The 21,048-nt window shown below is 59.1% G+C and overlaps 2 protein-coding genes across 2 annotated transcripts; both read left to right on the top strand.

Moving 5' to 3' along the window:
* Positions 1-7,281: 7,281 nt before the first annotated feature.
* On the top strand, positions 7,282-8,403 carry LOC136514374 (uncharacterized; the record flags this gene model as incomplete). The annotated part of the gene is made up of 2 exons (XM_066508340.1): positions 7,282-8,003; positions 8,190-8,403. Coding segments are annotated over exons 1-2 (936 nt in total), but the record flags the coding sequence as incomplete, so codon positions are not given.
* A 10,018-nt stretch (positions 8,404-18,421) lies between these two features.
* Positions 18,422-19,853, top strand: LOC136514361 (putative transcription factor bHLH107). Its single transcript, XM_066508334.1, has 3 exons — positions 18,422-18,599; positions 18,738-19,092; positions 19,248-19,853. The coding sequence occupies exons 2-3, from the start codon at positions 18,811-18,813 to the stop codon at positions 19,716-19,718; spliced, it is 753 nt and encodes a 250-aa protein (XP_066364431.1). The 5' UTR covers positions 18,422-18,599; positions 18,738-18,810; the 3' UTR covers positions 19,719-19,853.
* Positions 19,854-21,048: the final 1,195 nt, after the last annotated feature.

The following is a 21,048-nucleotide window of genomic DNA, read 5'->3' as shown; positions in this document are numbered from 1 at the left end:
CTCGTCATCAGTGACCATCGTGGCTCTCACACCGGGACCTGTTATCCTGTGTAAGAGGACCTATCCATCTAGTACTTTGAGAAACACGAGATAGATGAGAGGATTTTTTTATCTTCGATAGTTGAACGAACGCACCCGCGGGGTTTCGAACCCTGCACGTGAGGGTGTCGGACCTCCTGATCAATGCGGCTTGTTCGGGAGGCCGTAAACGATCGTTGATTATTTACTGCTGACTGGTTTGGTGTGAGAGAAAAACACTATTCTCGACTGGAAATTTACGATCGTTTACGAACAAGCGAACAGGCTGCAACTGGTCCGTGGAGCCGTTGGCTTATACTGCTTTAAAAGAAGTGGGCGTTCATTATTGTTGCAATTTCATAGTGCTTTCAGCTGCCTTGCATGCGATTTTTGCTGTCCAACTTCAATCTTCAATCCAAGGACACAAGAGGTCTGAAGGTCCGCAACGATAATTAGAGAAGGGGTGAATAGAAGTCCATAAAAAAACATTAACAATTAGTCTACTACTTCCATTTCAAAATAAGTCAGCATTCTAGGAACAGGCACGAAAACCAGATGTAAGGTAAAATGACGACATTACTCCTGTAAGTGTGTGGACAGGGAGACTCGGTGTGATCGTGTAGGAAGAGGGAAGTAGAGAACGAGTGGATGAGAGCCTGTTGTTGGTTCCTTTTTTGAATTTGGTTCAGCCTGGCAAGTGTACTATACTCTGTTGCCTGCTGTAGAACATGGAATTGTGTGTCTTCTTCATTTATTTCTAGACCAAATTTAGATAGTAAGTATGCGACTATTTTGGGATGGAGGGAGTATATCTGTCGGGTACCGCGAGAAGGGGTACCCTAAGCAAGACCCAAAAAACAACTGCTTAGGCTTCGTAAAGATCGAAACCAGCTAAACGCTGCCGGCCTCGGCCGATTCTCCGACTCGCCCGAGGCTCCGAGGGCCTCGGCCAATTCTCCGACCCGCCCGAGGCCCATCGCCACGGGCCTCGGCCGATTCTCCGATTCGCCCGAGGCCCCCTCACTACCGACCCCGAGCGATTCTCCGCCAAAGGCCTCGGCCGGGCCACCGACCCTCCGTCTCGCGCAAGGCAGGATCGGCAGCACTCCGCTGCCTCTTCCTCCTCCCGTCCCTCTGACAAAACGTCGTGTCGCATCAACTCAGCCAACTGCTGCTCCTGACGACAACGGCATGCTCGGCACAGTACAGCAGAATGGCCGATGGGACAGGAGGCAGGACTGGGCAGGGGTTACCCGCCACTGTGCTAACCACCATGCACATGGTTGACGCCCATGCCTCACTGTGCTGCCAACTCCTGCTCCGAGGACAACGCGGCGTGGGAAGCCACGTCTGGGCTACTGTGGCCTCGGAATCAGTACCCAGGACCAATAATTCTCTCCAGGGCCTCGGCGGTTTGCTTCAGGGGCTCGACAGCCTGGGGACCCATGTCCGCCAGCGCCCCCCGCGATGGCTTGGCCTCGGCACCTACAGAACCACGGCCCCCTACGGTCATCACGCAGACCGCCGTCCCGGACTGGTGGGTTACCCTCACTGTGCTAACCACCTGACATGGGACACCATGCCTCCTGACTGAACTCCTGCTCCGAGGACAACGCGGCGTGGGAAGCCACGTTGACCTGTGGCTCGGAATCAGTACCCAGGACCTACCTCCGGGGCCTCGGTTTTGCAGGGGTCGGCAGCCTGAGGTCCATGACCGCCGAGCCCCCCACGATGCTCGCCTGGCATCTGCGAGCCGCTGCCCACTGCGGACGTTCATTACCGGTTGACCACGCAGTCCCCGCCATGTCCTGCATCAAGCTGTACTGGAGTCCAACGACGCACAAGATGAGTATGACCGGCGCGTCACTTCTGCACGACAAGGACGGGGCCCACTCCGTCGGCACCACGCCACAACAGTGGCCGGCTTACAGGGCTCGGACACGCCACCCCCGTTTTTAGAACGCTATGTAGCAACATATGTAGGTTCCTGGTTCTCCCTTGGAGTATAAAAGGGAAGGACCGGGGCCATTTCGGGGGAGGGGGGGGAGGAGGACGAACACACCGATAGAACTAGACACTTCCGCTACGCTGGTGGAGAACAACGCCTCCAGCAGCCCGCTCCACCCTCGCCGAGACCTGGGGCTAGCCCCCTCTCTCACCTAGCTTGTAACCCCCTACTACGAGCACTCCGGTGCAAGGAATACAAGATCGATCTCTCGGACTGGACGTAGGGCCTCGATTGCCTGAACCAGTATAAACCTTGTGTCTCTTTGCATCACCATCCAGGATTAGGAGCACGCAGCACAAATTCACTCGTTGGTTGAGGGACCCCTGGTTCCGAAGCACCGACAGTTGGCGCGCCAGGTAGGGGCCGCTGCGTGTCAGCTTCGTCATCCTAGCAAGTTCCGGATGGCAGACCCCGTACGACCATTGCGTCTCGGCACCGTGGTTTGGTTCGGGAGCCTAGAGTTCATGTCTCTAGGGCATGAGTACGACATGGTGCTCCTCACTCCTCGAGCCCCACCGTCCGACGATGAGGTCGCGCCCCGGCAGCCCAGGCGCAGGCGGCGCCCGGGCGGCCGGTCTCGCCACGCTCGCCAGGCGCGACGCGAGCGAGGCCACCCCGACGTCACGCGAGCCCAGGGCGTCACGCCCCTCCTCGCCGATGCCCTACGACCAGCTGTTGGTACGGGGTCCCTGACTGGGGACCTGTCTGGCCTGAGCATGGACGAAGGAAAATCGCCGGTGGCTCGCGGCGACGCCCAGTCGTCTGGCTCCGCTCTTCCACTCCCTCAAGAGCCGACCCCGGCGGGGCAGAATATGGAGACCGCACCGTCCCCATACCCCTTTGGGTTGAGAGATGCCGCCGCCTCTTACGCCTACGCATACGCTGCCACCCACGAGCACCCTGCGGAACGCCGCCAGCGCTTCGCTCTCGACCTAAGCACCCGCTCCGACCCCTCGGACGAGGACGAGGCATGGCCCAGGGTGGATTTCTCCGAACTCCACAACCCTGGGGCTTTGCGCCAATTCTTGGCCGCAAGCGACTACTGCCTCGGCTACTCTGACTCTGACAACGAGGGGACTTATGATCCGTCTCGTGAGTGCTTCCACGTCGGGCTCGGGATGCCAAGGGCGGGTGAAGAGGACGAAAGGACAGGCAACCATTCCCCGCCCCGGGCAGGGGCGGGCGACGCCACACCTCCGCGTCTCGAGGCCCCGGCAGCACGGGACGAGAATCCCGTTCACGGGGGGCATCGACGCCCAGATCTGGAGCAGCTCCGCGAGCTTCGAGACAAGGTCGAACAAGACCGGCTCCTTCTGCAACAGCTTCGGAACACTCTCGAGCAGGAACAGCAGGGGCGCGGTGAGGGCGGAGGAGCCCGGGGGAGGGCCCGCGACGTCCATCACCGCATCAACAACGACGAGGAGGGAGCGCCACCCCCAATCTTTAATCGCGCCAGCCAGAATGTCACAGCCGCTGCGATGCTGGTCCGATCGATGCCCGAGCCCTCCACCGCCGAGGGGCGACGGGTCCGTGGGGAACTCCGCGATCTCCTCGAGACCGCAGCGGTGCAGCAGGCCGAAAGTTCTGCCTCCCGTCGGCGCGGAGGCACCTCGGAGCAACCCACGGCGCAACCTCGCCGGGGCCAGGATGCCTCAGTCCGTCCCGAGGACGCTCGCGCGCCGATAGTCAACAGGGCCCCCTCGATGCGCGACCGACTTAGGGACCGACGCGAGGCACAGGGCGACCACGAAGTAGTTGGCAGGCGACGGCGCCACGACGACGGAGCAGCACGGGGCTACCACCCACACCGAGGCGGTCGCTACGACAGTGGTGAGGACCGCAGTCCTTCCCCTGAGCCGCCGGGACCTCGGGTCTTCAGCAGGGCCATCCGTGTTGCTCCCTTCCCCGCCCGGTTCCGACAGCCGGCCAACCTCGCGAAATACAGCGGCGAGACCAACCCGGAACTCTGGCTCGCCGATTACCGCCTGGCCTGCCAGCTAGGTGGTGCGGACGATGACCTGCTCATCATCCGCAATCTCCCTCTGCTGTTGTCGGACTCGGCACGAGCCTGGCTCGAGCATCTCCCTCCCTCGCAAATCCACGACTGGCGTGACTTGGTTAGGATCTTCGTCGGGAACTTCCAGGGCACATACGTGCGCCCTGGGAATTCCTGGGATCTTAAAAGCTGCCGCCAGAAGCCAGACGAGTCTCTCCGAGATTTCATCCGGCGCTTCTCCAAGCAGTGCACCGAGCTACCCAGCGTCGGCGACTCGGAGATCGTCCAGGCTTTCCTCTCCGGCACCACTTGTCGGGACTTGGTCCGAGAGTTAGGACGCAACGTCCCACGCTCTGCCGCCGCGCTCCTCGACATCGCCACCAGCTTCGCCTCAGGGGAAGAGGCTGTCGGAGCCATCTTCCCCGACGACGATCCCAAAGGGAAGCGGAGGGAAGAGGCCCCCGAGGCCTCAGCCCCCCACCTCCCTAAGAAAAAGAAGAAGGGTCGCCCAGGGAAGCAGGAAGTCCTCGAGGCCATCCATGTCACCACGACGGATCGCAGGAATTCCCGCGGCCCCCGCGGCCCCGGGCTATTTGACGACATGCTGAAGAAGCCCTGCCCTTACCATCAAGGTCCGGTGAAGCATGCCCTCGAGGAGTGCACCATGCTTCGGCGCTACTACGCTAGGCTCGGGCTCCCCGACGACGACGCCAAGCAGAAGGGCCCCGGCGGTCGGAACGAGGACAAGGACGACGGGTTCCCCGAGGTACGCAACGCTTTCATGATCTTTGGCGGACCCTCGGCATGCCTCACGGCGCGCCAGCGAAAGAGGGAATGCCGGGAGGTTTTCTCGGTCAAGGTGGCCACCCCCCGGTACCTCGACTGGTCTCGGGAGGCGATCACCTTTGATCGGCATGACCACCCCGATTATATTCCAAACCCCGGACAGTACCCGCTTGTCGTCGACCCGATCGTCGGCAACACCCGACTTACCAAAGTGCTCATGGACGGAGGCAGCGGCCTCAACATCCTCTACGTCAACACCCTGGAGCTCCTGGAGCTCGACCGATCACTGCTCCGAGGCGGTTCTGCGCCCTTCCACGGCGTCGTGCCAGGAAAGCGCACGTGACCCCTCGGGCGCATCGACTTACCCGTCTGTTTCGGCACTCCCTCCAACTACCGCAAGGAGATCCTCACCTTCGAGGTGGTGGAATTCAAGGGGGCCTACCACGCCATCTTGGGGCGCCCGTGCTACGCCAAGTTCATGGCGATCCCCAACTACACCTACCTCAAGCTCAAGATGCCAGGCCCCAACGGCGTCATCACCGTCGAGTCCACGTACGAACATGCATACGACTGCGACGTCGAGTGCATCGAGTACGCCGAGGCCATCGTGGAGGCCGAGACCCTCATCGCCGATCTCGACTAGCTTGGTAGCGAGGTTCCCGACGCCAAGCGGCGCGCCGGGACCTTCGAGCCCGCGGAGGCCGCCAAGCTCGTCCCCATCGACCCCACCGTCCCCGACGGCCGAGGACTGAAGATCGGCGCCACCCTCGACAGCAAATAGGAGGCCGTGCTCGTCGGCTTTCTCCGTGCGAACGTCGATATGTTCGCATGGAGTCCCTCGGATATGCCGGGCATACCAAGGGAGGTCGCCGAGCACGCCTTAGATATCCGGGCGGGCTCTAGGCCGGCAAAGCAGCGCCTGCGCCGATTTGACGAGGAGAAGCGCAGGGCCATCGGCGAAGAAGTGCAGAAGCTCATGGCAGCCGGGTTCATCAAGGAGGTATTCCATCCAGAGTGGTTGGCTAACCCTGTATTAGTCAGAAAGAAAAGTGGCAAATGGAGGATGTGCGTGGACTACACTGGTCTAAATAAAGCGTGCCCGAAAGTCCCATTCCCACTACCACGAATTGACCAAATCGTCGACTCCACTGCAGGATGCGAAACCCTCTCCTTCCTCGATGCGTATTCCGGTTACCACCAAATCAAGATGAAAGAGTCCGACCAGCTCGCGACTTCTTTCATCACTCCATTCGGCATGTACTGCTACATAACCATGCCGTTTGGCCTCAGAAACGCAGGGGCTACTTACCAACGGTGCATGATCCAAGTCTTTGGCGAACACATCGGACGAACCGTTGAGGCCTACGTGGATGACATCGTAGTTAAGTCCAGGAAGGCCGGTGATCTCGTCGGCGACTTGAAGGTTGCCTTCGCATGTCTTAGAGAAAAGGGCATCAAGCTCAACCCCGAGAAGTGTGTCTTCGGGGTTCCCCGAGGCATGCTCTTGGGATTCATAGTCTCGGAGCGTGGGATCGAGGCCAACCCGGAGAAGGTCTCGGCCGTGACCAACATGGGCCCAATCCGGGACCTCAAAGGGGTGCAGAGGGTCATGGGATGCCTCGCGGCCCTAAGCCGCTTCATCTCGCGCCTCGGCGAAAAAGGCCTGCCCCTGTACCGCCTCTTGAGAAAGTCCGAGTGCTTTTCTTGGACCACCGAGGCCGAGGAAGCCCTCGCCAGACTCAAAGCACTGCTCACCACCCCCCCCGTCCTGGTTCCACCCACCGAGGGCGAGCGCCTCTTTCTCTACGTCACTGCGACGACCCAAGTGGTCAGCGCAGCCGTAGTAGTCGAGAGGCAGGAGAAGGGACACGCTCTACCCGTCCAACGACCTGTTTACTTCATCAGCGAAGTGCTCTCCGAGACTAAGACGCGTTACCCCCACATCCAGAAGCTGGTTTACGCCGTAGTCTTGGCTCGACGCAAGCTACGTCACTACTTCGAGTCCCACCCGGTGACTGTGGTGTCGTCTTTTCCTCTGGGAGAGATAATCCAAAACCGGGAGGCCTCGGGTAGAATAGCCAAGTGGGCTGTCGAACTCATGGGGGAAACCTTGTCTTTCGCGCCTCGGAAAGCGATCAAATCACAAGTCCTGTCCGACTTTGTAGCCGAATGGACCGACACACAGCTGCCACCCGTTCAGATCCGATCAGAATGCTGGACCATGTACTTCGACGGGTCTCTGATGAAAACTAGGGCTGGCGCGGGCCTGCTCCTGGTCTCGCCCCTCGGAGTACACACGCGCTACATGATCCGTCTTCACTTCGCCGCCTCCAACAATGTCGCCGAATACGAGGCCCTCGTCAACGGCCTACAAATCGCCATCGAACTTGGAGTGCGACGCCTCGACGTACGGGGTGATTCGCAGCTCGTCGTCGATCAGGTGATGAAAGAGTCGAGCTACCATGACCCCAAAATGAAGGCGTACTGCGCGATAGTACGACGCCTGGAGAGCAAGTTCGACGGTCTCGAGCTCAACCACGTTGCACGAAAATTCAACGAGGCCGCGGACGAACTAGCAAAGATGGCGTCGGCACGGACCCCGGTTCCCCCGAACGTCTTCGCCAGAGACCTCCACAAACCATCCGTCGACTACACCCCAGCGACGGAAGAGGGCCCGTCAGCCGAGCCCACCACAGGGCCCGAGGCCCCCTCTACCACCGAGACCTCGCCCGCCGGGCCCGAGGCCATGGCGATTGACGTAGAGCCTCCCGAGGCCGACCAAGGGACGGACTGGCGAGTCCCTTTCCTCGATCGCCTCGTTCGAGGAGAGCTTCCTGCTGACAGAGCCGAAGCCCGGCGGCTTGCGCGACGCGCCAAGACTTACGTCCTCTGCGACGGCGAGTTGTATAGGCGTAGCCCATATAGTATTCTCCAACGATGCATCACCACCGAGGCTGGCCAATCCTTGCTTTGCGACTTGCATGCGGGAGTCTGCGGGCACCACGCGGCGCCTCGCGCGCTCGTGGGTAACGCCTTCCGCCAAGGCTTCTATTGGCCGACGGCGGTGGCAGACGCCACGAGGCTAGTACGCTCCTGCGAGGGATGCCAGTACTACGCTCGACAGACGCACCTCCCGGCCCAAGCCCTCCAAACCATCCCCATCACATGGCCATTCGCCGTATGGGGGCTGGACATGGTTGGGCCTCTGCAGAAGGCACCCGGGGGCTATACCCATCTGCTGGTAGCTATCGACAAATTCTCCAAATGGGTCGAGGCTCGTCTGATCGCTCAGATCAAATCCGAGCAAGCGGTGCTGTTCTTTACGGATATCATCCACAGGTTCGGGGTTCCTAACACCATCATCACTGACAATGGGACACAATTCACCGGTCGCAAATTCCTAACTTTCTGCGACGACCACCACATCCGGGTGGCTTGGTCGGCCGTAGGGCACCCAAGGACGAATGGCCAAGTAGAGCGTGCCAACGGCATGATCCTACAAGGCCTTAAGCCAAGAATATTCAATCGGTTGCAGAAGTTTGGCAAGAAATGGCTTGCCGAACTCCCGTCAGTCATCTGGAGCCTAAGGAATACCCCGAGCCGGGCCACGGGATTCACACCGTTCTTCCTAGTCTACGGAGCCGAGGCCATCCTCCCCACTGACTTGGAATACGGTTCCCCGAGACTACAGGCATACAACGAGCAAAGCAACCACACTGCCCGCGAAGACGCCCTCGATCAACTAGAGGAAGCCCGAGACGTCGCGCTACTACACTCAGCCAGGTACCAGCAAGCCCTACGACGCTACCAAGCCCGGCGCGTCCGAAGCCGAGACCTGAAGGTGGGCGACCTGGTGCTGAGACTGAGGCAGAGCAACAAGGGCCGCCACAAGCTGACCCCACCCTGGGAAGGGCCGTACATCGTCGCTCAAGTGCTGAAGCCCGGGACCTACAAGTTAGCCAACGAGAAGGGCGAAGTCTTCACCAACGCTTGGAACATAGAACAGCTACGTCGTTTCTACCCTTAAAATTCCAAACGTTGTTTACATTGTTCCTCGAAATGCAATAAAGAAGCGTTCTTAGTTGTTATAATTTTTCGAGAAACCCCCCTTATAGACAAGGCGATTGTATAAAACCCAAGGACCGTACGATCGTCCCAAAGGTGAAAAGGCCGGCCGAGCCGTGAGAACGACGCACGCCTCCGGGCTACGGCAGCTCCCTCACCACCTCTTCACCCAAAGGACAGCGTAGGCTCCGAGGAAGTTCTATGCAGAGAGCCTGTCTATTATCAGGGGCTCAACGTCACGATAGCGCTATAAGGGAGACTCGGCTCTGCCTCGGCAAAGCCGGGCCTCCCTCGGGGGCTAGAAAGGGGGAACCACCTAAGTCTCGAACACCGTTGTTAACGGTCTTTAAAAAATTTTCTGCGCCAAACTCTCTCGCGCTCCGACGGGACCCTCACAAGAAACCCAAGGACCAAAAGTTTGTTTGGAGGCCAAAGGGCCGGTCGAGACGTGAGAACGGCCTACGCCTCTGGGCTACGGCAGCTCCCTCACCACCCTCCGCCGAAGGACGGCTTAGGTCCCGAGGGTTTTCTTTGCGGGTTCACAAGATCGAGACGGAGGGCACGGGCTCGGAAATAGAACAGAAAACGATTAAAAGACGCACGTACGCAAGTACTTTACAGGCCTCGACGGCCACAAAGACGTCACGGTATGACAACTAACCCAATCCGGTTACATGACCCCTTTTGGCCCAGATCAAAGCTCAAGGACCGACGGCCGGCGCGGGAGGGACCACCTCTTCTTCAAATAGACGGGCCAGCGCTGTGCCAGGTGCCTCGGCCGCCTCCAACAGCTTCACGACCTCCGCATCCGCCTCCTCGTCATCTTCTGGCAACACGTAGCCGTCGCTGACGGCCTCGAGGTTGATGGCGTAGTGCGAGGAGACGACGGCCAGGGCGCGCTTGACACCCGTGTGCAACGCCCCCCGGAGCCTCTCATGGACGCGGCCGCTCAACGCAATCAGACGGCTCCCAAGGGAGCTGGCTGATTGGACCTCCTCGACGTCCAAGGCCTCGCAGGCGGTACGGACAGCGCTACACAGCGCCTCGTGCTCCCGGACCTCAACATCCAGCGCCGCTTGCGCTGCGACGGAAGCTTCAGCCGCCTGGGAAGCCTCTTTCCCCAGATCTACGTCGCAACGAGGGGTCAGGAGTCAAGCACGAACCAGAACAAATGGACAAGGAACACGGTTCAGTGGAGCTTACCCTCGGCCTTGTTCTTCCAGGCTAAGACCTCGACCCGAGAGGCCTCGGCCGCCTTGGTAGCCTCTGCCAGGGCGACTTTTGTCGCCTGATGCTCGCTCTGCTCCGCACCCAGCTGCCCGGCTGTGGCCTTCGCAGAGGCCGTTGCTTCTTGGGCCCGAGACCTGAAGGAGTCTCGCTCCTCCTCCAGTTCCTTGATCTTCGCCACCAAAGGGGCAGCCTGCCCCTTAGCCGTGGCCAGCTCGGCCTCAAGGTCAGCACAACGAAGGCGGAGGTCCTCCACTTCCGCACTCCGCGCCGACAAAAGCCCCTGAGCATCGGCAAGCAGGCCCCTCTACCGCCGGAGCTGGTCCCAGATATCCCTCTCCCTTCGTAGGAACACCGATTTCCCAAGGGACCGGGTCTCGAGCTCCTAAAAGAGGTAAAAAACGCACGTCAGACACTGCGAGGACAACTCGGCACGAGACACGAAAGTACTTACCTGAGTGACACCAGGCAAGTCCCTTTCCATAACAGTCATCGCCGTCTGCAGCGACCGCACTGCCAGTTGGCGGTACTCCTCGAGGGTATCCCAACGCCCCCCCTCTGCGATATCTTCAAGGGCGAACACAGGCTCCCCCTCGGGATCAGCCTGGTCCCACCAGAAAACACGCGGGAAGTTCCACCCACGGGGCTCGGGCCGTAGCGGGGCAAGGGCCGAACTCCCCTCGGCGGGATCTGGGACTGGCTGCTCTGCGGTACTGGCCGCCCCGACGTCCGCCGCCTCCTTCCCTCGGGAAGAATCATCAGACGAGATTGTCTGAACCAGGGGCGGCGCCAAAATTTGCTCCGTCTCCGCCTCCATCGCCCCGGTCTCGACGGACCCGGGGGCTCTGGCCTCCGCCATCTCTACCTCGATGGCCCCGGTGTCCACCGCCCTGACTTCGGAGGTCTTGGGGGCTCCGGCCTCACCCTCAATGGCCTCGGCAGTGCCAGACGCCCCAGTCTCCTTTGCCCCAAGGCCCACAGCATCGCGAGGCGCGGGCTCCTCCTCTTCGACCCGCTCCGCGGCCGCCTCGGCACCCTCTTCCTGGGCAGCCGCCTCCTCCGAAACGGCCTGCGCCTCGCCCGACGCCGCGCCACGCTGCACGCCAGCCTGCGCCTCCGCTGCCTGATGGGCGGAGGAGCTAACGTTCACCTTGAGCGCCTTACGGGGCGCCAAAGGAGGATCTTCCACCAGATGCGTCTGGCTGGAAGCAAAGACACTCCCGAGGTCAGCATGCGATCAAGGGGCAAACAAGAAGTACTACGGACTCCACCAGAGAAGACGCTTACCGCGAACGGGGATGCAGCCGCTTCGACACCGCCTGCCTCCTCTGCAACGGTGGCGGTGGTGGTAGCAGCGCGGCCTCGGTGTCCACCAGTGCCAGCCGGCCTCCGTCGGACCCCGGCACCTCCTCGACCCTTCGCGGAGACGATGGGGTCGCCCCCACCGTCACCCGCTCCACCTCCACCGTCGAACCCATCGGGCTGACAGCACGCTCTTCCGACACCCGCGCCTCGGGTGTGTCGGCCTCGGCCCCGGGACGGGCCGCCACTGGCCCCGGGGCACCTCCTCCTCCTCCTAGGGGCGTCAGGCTCCTTGCCGGCGCCCCGGGAACCATCTCCCTGATGTCGGGGAGGTGTTCCAGGCAGGCCGTCCCCACCTCGCGCCCGCCGCCGTCACTCGAAGAATCCGACACCGACGACGAGGGAGACGGTTCCAACAGGAGACCGTCGAGCCTCTGACGCCGGCGACGGGCGTCCAGCTTTTCGCGCGCGAGGATCTTCTTCGTACGTTTCGCCTCCTTGGCATCTTTTTTCTTCTTCTCCTCCTCGGCACGCGCCCTGTTCACGGATCGCCGCCGGGCGTCCTCAGGAACGGGCGGCGGGGAGCCTCGCACGTCTCTTATCCCCTGTGAGAACGACGAAGTAAGACAACAGACAAAAAAGGCGAAAAACAAGAAGGCCGCGAAAGCCTCGACAACATCCAACTTACCAGCGAAACATACCCCCGTGACGGGCGCATCGGGAACGGCATCAAATTGTCGATCTTCGGCTTCCCGTCCACCGCCTCTCTCACCCGACGCAGGGTCTCGTCGTCGAAAAGGGCGAAGGCGGACATCTTGACACCGACGATCGAATCGCCCGGGGTCATCTCGAATAGCCGTCGCCGCCGGGCCATCAGCGGCAACACCCTCCGGCGATGAAAAGCCGCCACGACCACAGCCGCCGAAAGGCCATGGTCACGCAGCTTCCGCAAGGCCCTCAAAAGCGGTTCCAGCCTGGGCTGATCGGCCTGGATGACGCCGTACCCCCACTTCTCCGGTTGACTCTCCACGACCCGCCCGGTATAAGGGGGAAGTCCTCCGCCGTCGTTACGGAGGTAGAACCAGCCGTCATACCAGCGACGGTTGGACGATGACAGCTGGGCCGGGATGTAGAGGGACTGCCGGTCTTGCCGCACGTGAAGGGTGCAGCCGCCGGCCCTCTGCACCTTCCGAGCCCCCCTCGTTCCCCCCGGCTTGGTGGTGAACATCGCTCGGAACAGGTGGAGCCACAACTCCCAGTGGGGAGCGATCCCCAAGTACCCCTCATAGACGGCGACGAAGATGGCCGCCTGCGCGATGGAGTTGGGGCTGAAATTGTGCAGCTCCACGCCATAATAGTGCGGGAGCGCCCGCATAAAGTTATCCGCCGGCGACCCGAAGCCTCGCTCGTGGAAGACCACGAAGCTTACCACGTAGCCGTCGCGCGGCCTCGGCTCCGACTCGTCCCCCGGAGCAATCCACTCCGGTTCATCGGGGTCAGTGATCGGGCGAAGAAGACCGGCCTCCACGAGCGACTGTAGCTTCTCCTCGGTGACGTCAGACCGCTCCCAGGGATCCGCCGCAAGGAGGACGGGACCACCAGCCATTTGCACGGCGAAGGACGCTGCTACGACGGTTATCTCTCTCTCCCTCTCTCTTTCAGTCTCTCGCCCTCGCCCTTCTCCTCCCCGGCGCTCTATGCTCTCAGCAGCGGCATGAAGGCAGCAAAAGCGAATGCGAAAGAGGTAAGAAGGGGAAGGGCGAGGTTCTTTGCGTATTTATGCAGGGACAAGACGAAACCGCCGGACGACGAAATCGGGGAAGTTTCCCCCAGAAGATCCGGCGCGGTTATCCAGATCCGGTTTCACCGCCCACGCGCCCACTCCCTCCTCATTAAATCGTGCGTGCGGACATGTCCCGTCGGCTGACCCCACGTCGCGTCCAACCGCAGCAGCAGCAGGCGCCGTTCCGCCTCCCCAAAAAAGTCGCCTCAAAAGACGCGCCTGCCGTTGTTATCCGTAGGGAGAGAAATACCCCCCCGATTCCTTTCAGGCAAAGGAACTGGGCGCCGAGCCCGCTACGGTCCAGGGGTTCGAAGGCTGGGCCCTTAGGGGTTTCAACAGCCGCCCCAGGGCAACAGAGTCAGGGGCGACTATGGGCGAGCCTATGCGAGACCGAGGCCCAAGCAAGCGAAACGCTTAGGACGCCCTGTGTCGTGTCCGAGACCGGTAGGGAGGTCTCCGAATGGGATCCCACCGTAGGGAGGCACCGAGCCGCCGAGGCCCAGCGAACGGCCTCGGCACCCACTAGAGAAACCCTCCGGTACTCTTGGAGCGCGTCTCCGGACTGCTAGCCGACCCCCAGCGAACGGGGTACGGGCCTCCACTCGGACTTACCCGATAACAGCTCACCGGAAATGTCGTCGCTCGCGCCCACCAAGGGTAGCACGGCATCCTCCACCCCTCCTTCCGAGCGAAAAGGAAGCGCGAGGGTCGAATGAAAAGTCAGGAGAATCCCTGACGGCCCTCTTGCCCCGCGCAGAGGCTAGGGGACCCTTCCTGCAAAACATTGCCGAGGCCCAGCGGCTTAGACTCGCACACGAGGGGGCTCGGCAAAACAAACCCTCCTTCCGAGCGAAAAGGAAGCGCGAGGGTCGTTCAAAAAGCCAGAAGAACTCCTGACGGTCCTCTCGCCCTGTGCAGAGGCTAGGGAGCTCCTTCTGCAAAAGACGCCGAGACCCCGCGACCTAGCCTCGCACCCGAGGGGGGCTCGGCAGACAAACCCTCACGCGCGAGGGGCGAACCAAAAGCCAGGGGGACCTCTGACCGCTCTCTCGCTCCGTGCGAGAGACTCGGGGGTTCCTCCTGCAACTTTGGCGAGACCCAGCGGCTCAAGCTCGCACACGAGTGGGCTCGGCAAACAGCCCCCCCCGTCCGAACGAAAAGGACGTGCGGGGGACGAGCAAAAAACTCGCTCCGTGCAGAGGCTCGAGGGCTCTTCCTGCACCCAAGATAAAGACAAAGCGACCCAAGCCCGTTACGGTCCAGGGGTTCGAAGGCTGGGCCCCCAGGGGTTTCGACAGCCGCCCCAATATAAAGGAGTCAGGGACGACCTCGGGCGAGCCTGTACAGGCGCGCCCCGGGTCGTGTCCGAGACCGGCAGGGAGGTCTCTGAATGGGATCCCACCGTAGGGAGGCACCGAGCCACCGAGGCCCAGCGAACGGCCTCGGCACCCACTAGAGAAGCCCGCCGGTATCCTTGGAGCGCGTCTCCGGACCGCTAGCCGACCCCCAGCGAATGGGGTACGGGCCTCCACTCGGACCTACCCGATAACAGCTCACCGGAAATGCCATCGCTCGCACCCACCGAGGGTAGCATGGCATCTTCCACCCCTCCTTCTGAGCGAAAAGGAAGCACGAGGGTCGTACAGAAAGTCGGGAGAACCCCTGACGGCCCTCTCGCTCCAGGCGGAGGCTAAGGGGCTCTTTCCGCGACATCATCGAGGCCCCGCGATCCGAACCCGCGCCCACGGGCCCGACAAACACGACGAAAACACCTCACTCGAAAGAGAAAAAAGCCCCTGAAGAAGTGAAATCACTCCTCCAGGGCCTCGGGGGCTACACCCGGCGGGTGCGCTCGCGCGCACCCACCGAAACCTCGAATACAAAACACCATCCCGACAGGAACTACCAAGAGCCAATTCTCGTCGGAACCTCAGGGGGAGTACCTCCACTCCCCCCAAGGCTCGGGGGCTACTGTCGGGTACCGCGAGAAGGGGTACCCTAAGCAAGACCCAAAAAACAACTGCTTAGGCTTCGTAAAGATCGAAACCAGCTAAACGCTGCCGGCCTCGGCCGATTCTCCGACTCGCCCGAGGCTCCGAGGGCCTCGGCCAATTCTCCGACCCGCCCGAGGCCCATCGCCACGGGCCTCGGCCGATTCTCCGATTCGCCCGAGGCCCCCTCACTACCGACCCCGAGCGATTCCCCGCCAAAGGCCTCGGCCGGGCCACCGACCCTCCGTCTCGCGCAAGGCAGGATCGGTAGCACTCCGCTGCCTCTTCCTCCTCCCGTCCCTCTGACAAAACGTCGTGTCGCATCAACTCAGCCAACTGCTGCTCCTGACGACAACGGCATGCTCGGCACAGTACAGCAGAATGGCCGATGGGACAGGAGGCAGGACTGGGCAGGGGTTACCCGCCACTGTGCTAACCACCATGCACATGGTTGACGCCCATGCCTCACTGTGCTGCCAACTCCTGCTCCGAGGACAACGCGGCGTGGGAAGCCACGTCTGGGCTACTGTGGCCTCGGAATCAGTACCCAGGACCAATAATTCTCTCCAGGGCCTCGGCGGTTTGCTTCAGGGGCTCGACAGCCTGGGGACCCATGTCCGCCAGCGCCCCCCGCGATGGCTTGGCCTCGGCACCTACAGAACCACGGCCCCCTACGACGTCATCACGCGATGACCTGCACGTCCCTCGGACTGGGCAGGGGTTACCCGTCACTGTGCTAACCACCATGCACATGGTTGACACCCATGCCTCACTGAGCTGCCAACTCCTGCTCCGAGGACAACGCGGCGTGGGAAGCCACGTCTGGGCTACTGTGGCCTCGGAATCAGTACCCAGGACCAATAGTTCCCTCCGGGGCCTCGGCGGTTTGCTTCAGGGGCTCGGCAGCCTGAGGGTCCATGACCGCCGAGCCCCCCACGATGGCTCGGCCTCGGCATCTGCAGAGCCGCTGCCCACTGCGACGTCATTACACGGTGACCAGCACGTCGCCCGCCATGTCCTGCATCAAGCTGTACTGGAGTCCCACGACGCACAAGATCGAGTATGACCGGCGCGTCACTTCTGCACGACAAGGACGGGGCCACTCCGTCGACCACGCCACAACAGTGGCCGGCTACAGGGCTCGGACACGCCACCCCCGTTTTTAGAACGCTATGTAGCAACATATGTAGGTTCCTGGTTCTCCCTTGGAGTATAAAAGGGAAGGACCGGGGCCATTTCGGGGGAGGGGGGGGGAGGAGGACGAACACACCGATAGAACTAGACACTTCCGCTACGCTGGTGGAGAACAACGCCTCCAGCAGCCCGCTCCACCCTCGCCGAGACCTGGGGCGAGCCCCCTCTCTCACCTAGCTTGTAACCCCCTACTACGAGCACTCCGGTGCAAGGAATACAAGATCGATCTCTCGGACTGGACGTAGGGCCTCGATTGCCTGAACCAGTATAAACCTTGTGTCTCTTTGCATCACCATCCAGGATTAGGAGCACGCAGCACAAATTCACTCGTTGGTTGAGGGACCCCTGGTTCCGAAGCACCGACAATATCCCAATATCAACCCGAATCGCTTCTCTTCTCCATAGCTAGAGCACTCAGATGAACAAGTGGCAAATCTAAGAGAGGATAGAGAAGAGGTGAACATCATGGACACAAAGTAGAAGAGAATCAGAAAATTGTCAACGGGGATCCCTAGGCTGCGGAAGTTCTGCATATTTATGTGGAGGTTCCGCCCACCAGCTTGGAAGTTCCATTATGCTTGCTGTGAGCAACATAACAAAGTTGTGAGAAAAATTCCAAAACTCAACCAAATGAAGTCCAACTCCCACAAAATTTTGTACACAACTTCTATAGAGTACAACGAAGTTATCCCCAAGAGGTCTTGACCAAAAGCTTAAAGCTTGGTCAAGAATTTTAGTTGTTCTCTCTCAAATTGAGGTTTCACTATATTCTTGAGAAAGGGGTTTCAAGTGTGCTCATGGTAATTCGATTGGAGGCAAAGCCTAAGCATGTTTCCCAGACCCCATAGCACCTTAGAAGCAATAGAAGTTGACACAACCTTAGCTCAAAGATTCTTAAGAAATTCACCAAAAAGAGGTTGAGAAGAGGGGTTTTAGAGCTTGGAACCAAAAAGGTAGAAGTTGGGCTTCAGACATGATTATCGTCTTGGTCGACGCCATGACTTGGTCGAACCCATCATTGACTCAATCGACTCTATCTTCATCACCGTCTTGCATGAGCCCTTGCTTGTTGACATGTCCAAGTGATAGCCGTAAACGGTCCATCCTCCAATGACCCTTGATCCCTCTATCCAAGCCTTCGTGTCCGCCCTTTATTGCTCCAAGTCCACTACGCATGAACTCTTGCTTGACCTTCTCCATTGCCCACACTGAAAATATGTCATGCAAGTATTATGTGCTGCCTCGGACTGACCCCACCGGAATTCTTTGGTCCTATTGCTCCATGATTCCGGTGCTCTTCTGAGTGGTTTTCTTCATGTCCTTTTGTCAAGGCTTCTATTGTATGGTTTGTTGAACATATTGCTTTTATTGTAAGGTCTTCAATGCTCTTCTTTGATCTTGCTTTGAGGTGTGATTCCTCGATCTTTATTTTAGCCTAGCTCAAGTTCATTTCTTGCATTCATAAGACTAAGTACCTTGTATACTATAGTACTAGTAAACATTGTTAGTTTTTCTAAATTGTGTAAACATTGTTGGTCCTATTGATTGTGTTGCCATTTAATCACTTAAATCACTAGACCCTTGCTCAGGTCTATATTTATAAAGAAAAAATGAACATGCACCATTTGATTAAGATCTAGTGGCCCAAAAAATCGGATGCCTATAAAATCCTAAAAATCCTCAGAATCCAGATTAGACAACCCATATCTAAGATACGACTTAGTCGGAACTAGAATACTCTTATCCTATACTTTTCATAAATATTCTTTGGAGACCAAATCTTTCATTATATTTGGCATGAACCTTTTCATCTCCAGAAACGGAGAAGTGGTAGTACTGCATGCCCTGACAGTATCCCAAGATCACAAGCATCCATGCCAGTCCAAAAGCACGGATCGCGCGTCTCCAAGTGGGGAACATTGTTTCGTCAAAAAAAGAAGAAGAAGTGGGGAACGATGTGGGAGAAAAAAAGGTTCTTGCTGTGGTAGTTGGTCTACAGTTGCACACATGCACATAATGTGACAATCCCCTTCGCAATCGCAAGCATATCTATCTAACCCGGCAGAGACGAAATGAAGGCGTAAGTTGTTGCTGTTGTTCTTGTACCATATAGCACTAGTTGCAATTGTTTAAGTAGCCTTGGCCTCTTCGCCTCCTCCACTCGCTCCATCGCCATCCATCTTCTTGCACCGTCGTCGACACACCAGCCTTCGATTCTCATAGTCAAAGGTACGGCGAATGCAAATCCTCATTCAAACTTGGCCAACATTTATCCATCCATTATTTGGCTCATCTTTTGACGATTCTCATGCATATCCTTGCTGTTTCAAGAGAGTTTCTGTGTTTACGTTGTTGTCTTGCTTGCAGTTTTTGAGGAGTCACTACTCACTAGTGAGATGACAGATGGGTGAGAACGACAAGGTTGCTTAGAAGTTAACAGATGGCTACTACTACGAGCCAACCGTTTCAAGAAGGGAAGCAGCACCTGCCCCTGCACCATGGTGGCCGTGCTCTTCCTTCAGTGTACGGAGGAACGGCTCTGCGGCCGGCCAGCTCGGCGCCGCCGCCTCTGCCCAGGCTGGAGATGCCGTCGTCGTCGAGGAGGTCCCAGACGGAGGCGCAGCAGGCCCTCAGGATCCACAGCGAGGCCGAGAGGCGGCGGCGGGAGAGGATCAATGCTCATCTCGCCACGCTGAGGAGAATGATCCCTGATGCTAGGCAGGTACGTCTGCAGTTTGAACTCGGAGTTTTAAAACGCACAGCTGAACTCCATTTTTTTTAATTACGAAATCAGTTCGTGCAAGCACAGGAGAAGGCATCAGTGCTGCACCACAAATAAAATGATTGACAGCAATGTCACTGTCTGCTCATGAACAGATGGACAAGGCCACCTTGCTAGCCCGGGTGGTTTGCCAACTCAAGGACCTCAAGAAGAAATCGGCCGAAACCACCACGCAGCCACCACTAGCCACTATCCCCGCGGAGGCCAACGGGATCGCCGTCCACTGCTACACCGGCGAGGCCGCCGTCACCGGCTACGGCTACGGGAGGCCGCCGCGGGCGACGTACGTCAGGGCCTCGGTCAGCTGCGACGACCGCCCTGGACTCCACGCCGACCTCGCCGCCGCGTTCCGCGCCATGAGGCTGAGGCTGCTGAGAGCGGACGTGGCCGCCCTGGGAGGCAGGGCTCAGTGCGACTTCCTGCTGTGCAGAGACGAGGGCGGCGGCGTGGTGACGAGCGCCGGCGGCGGCGGCCGCGTGCTGAGGGCTCTCGAGGAGGGCGTCAGGCAGGCGCTGGCCAGGGCTGCGTTCCCGGAGACGACGCCGTACGGATGCAAACGCCACTAGGAGCAGGAGGCAGAGGCTTGTGGGATCATCGCACTGTGTACTGCTTGGTCATGGTCATGGTCTCCATGTCGGACCTGTCGGTGAGCATGGATGGTAGGTAGTTTCGATAAAGCTATAGCGCTGAATGTAGTGAAGTGTGTGATGAATGATAGTGATATATACTACTACTACTTGCATGGTTTTGTCATGAAGATTACAAGTGTCAAGGCAGATTGGAGAAGATTACAAGTGACATTAGACTGTCTCCAACCGCCCGTACCTAAATACCATACGCATTCATTGTTATAGGTCACGCACGGAGAAAAGGTCCCGTACCCAAAACTTCACGTCTCCAACAACGGACGCAACGCTCCATCGCAGGCGGACCTCGCCGGCGGGATCCTCCCTCCCCGGCGAGCTCCGTCCCGGCGCGCTCGGCCCCGGCGCGGGCGAGCTCGGCCCCAGCGACGGTCGTCCCCGAGCTCCGCCCCGGCTCCGGTCGTCCCCGAGCTCGTGGTGGTGGGACCTGCCTGCGTGGAGGAGACGCAAAGGGAACGAGAGAGGACGCAAGTTTGCGTACCGTGTTTCGTCGGACGCAAAATGGCTGCTGTGTTTGGGTACTCCGTTGGAGATTGATTTTTCCCCACAAAAGCACTATGCACTACACAAAATGCGGATGGGTCACGGTTTGGGTACTCCGTTGGAGACAGTCTTATGGCATTTGTTATGCGTACTCTGTCTTCTTCTTTTTCAACAAAACAACGGAAAAGCTAAGAATTTTGTGTAGGCCAAAAACAACCCGAATTGAAGGTCAGCTACCCCGAACATGCCAGCACCAAAGATAGACATGCCTGCGGCCATTTGTATCTCGTCCCAACGAGTGGTGTTTTTGTTATCCCATGTCTGCTTGAATTCACTCTAGCGGTGGATCCAAGAAAAAAAAGCCACCTATGACGCAAGCTAAACGAGCCCTCAAGCTTGCCCCGCACTAGGTGTTCGCGAGAAGCTGACCCATCTAGGCACTCCAACAAGTCCGTTGTTTTCACTAGAGTTGTCTTTGGCCTGTGGGGTGAGCACAAAACCTCTCACAATCAACTCTGTCAGAGCCCCCGCACAATCACCAAGCGGTGCTCAACGATGTCTCGCTGCTCCAAACTATCTAGGTGGTGGTAACCACCAAGAGTAATAAGAAATCTGTAGCTCCAATGACATGAATGACAGTGGAACATCGTTGAGCCAGGGAGGGGGGGAGGCCAGCTTGGCATCCACGATGCTCCGCCACTGCACGCATGTGCGTCACTATCACCCCTCTTGGCTGGTGCTTCTGAGAAATTCTTTGGCATATTTGAAG

Source organism: Miscanthus floridulus, chromosome 16 (genome assembly GCF_019320115.1).
Source record: "Miscanthus floridulus cultivar M001 chromosome 16, ASM1932011v1, whole genome shotgun sequence".
NCBI lineage: Eukaryota > Viridiplantae > Streptophyta > Magnoliopsida > Poales > Poaceae > Miscanthus > Miscanthus floridulus.
This window is presented reverse-complemented; position numbering and strand designations above follow the sequence as displayed.

Coding starts and splice junctions, on each gene's coding strand:
- LOC136514361 (XM_066508334.1), top strand. CDS start 18,811: ATGGCTACTACTACGAGCCAACCGTTTCAAGAAGGGAAGCAGCACCTG. Junction 19,093..19,247: donor TGATCCCTGATGCTAGGCAG/GTACGTCTGCAG, acceptor GCTCATGAACAG/ATGGACAAGGCCACCTTGCT.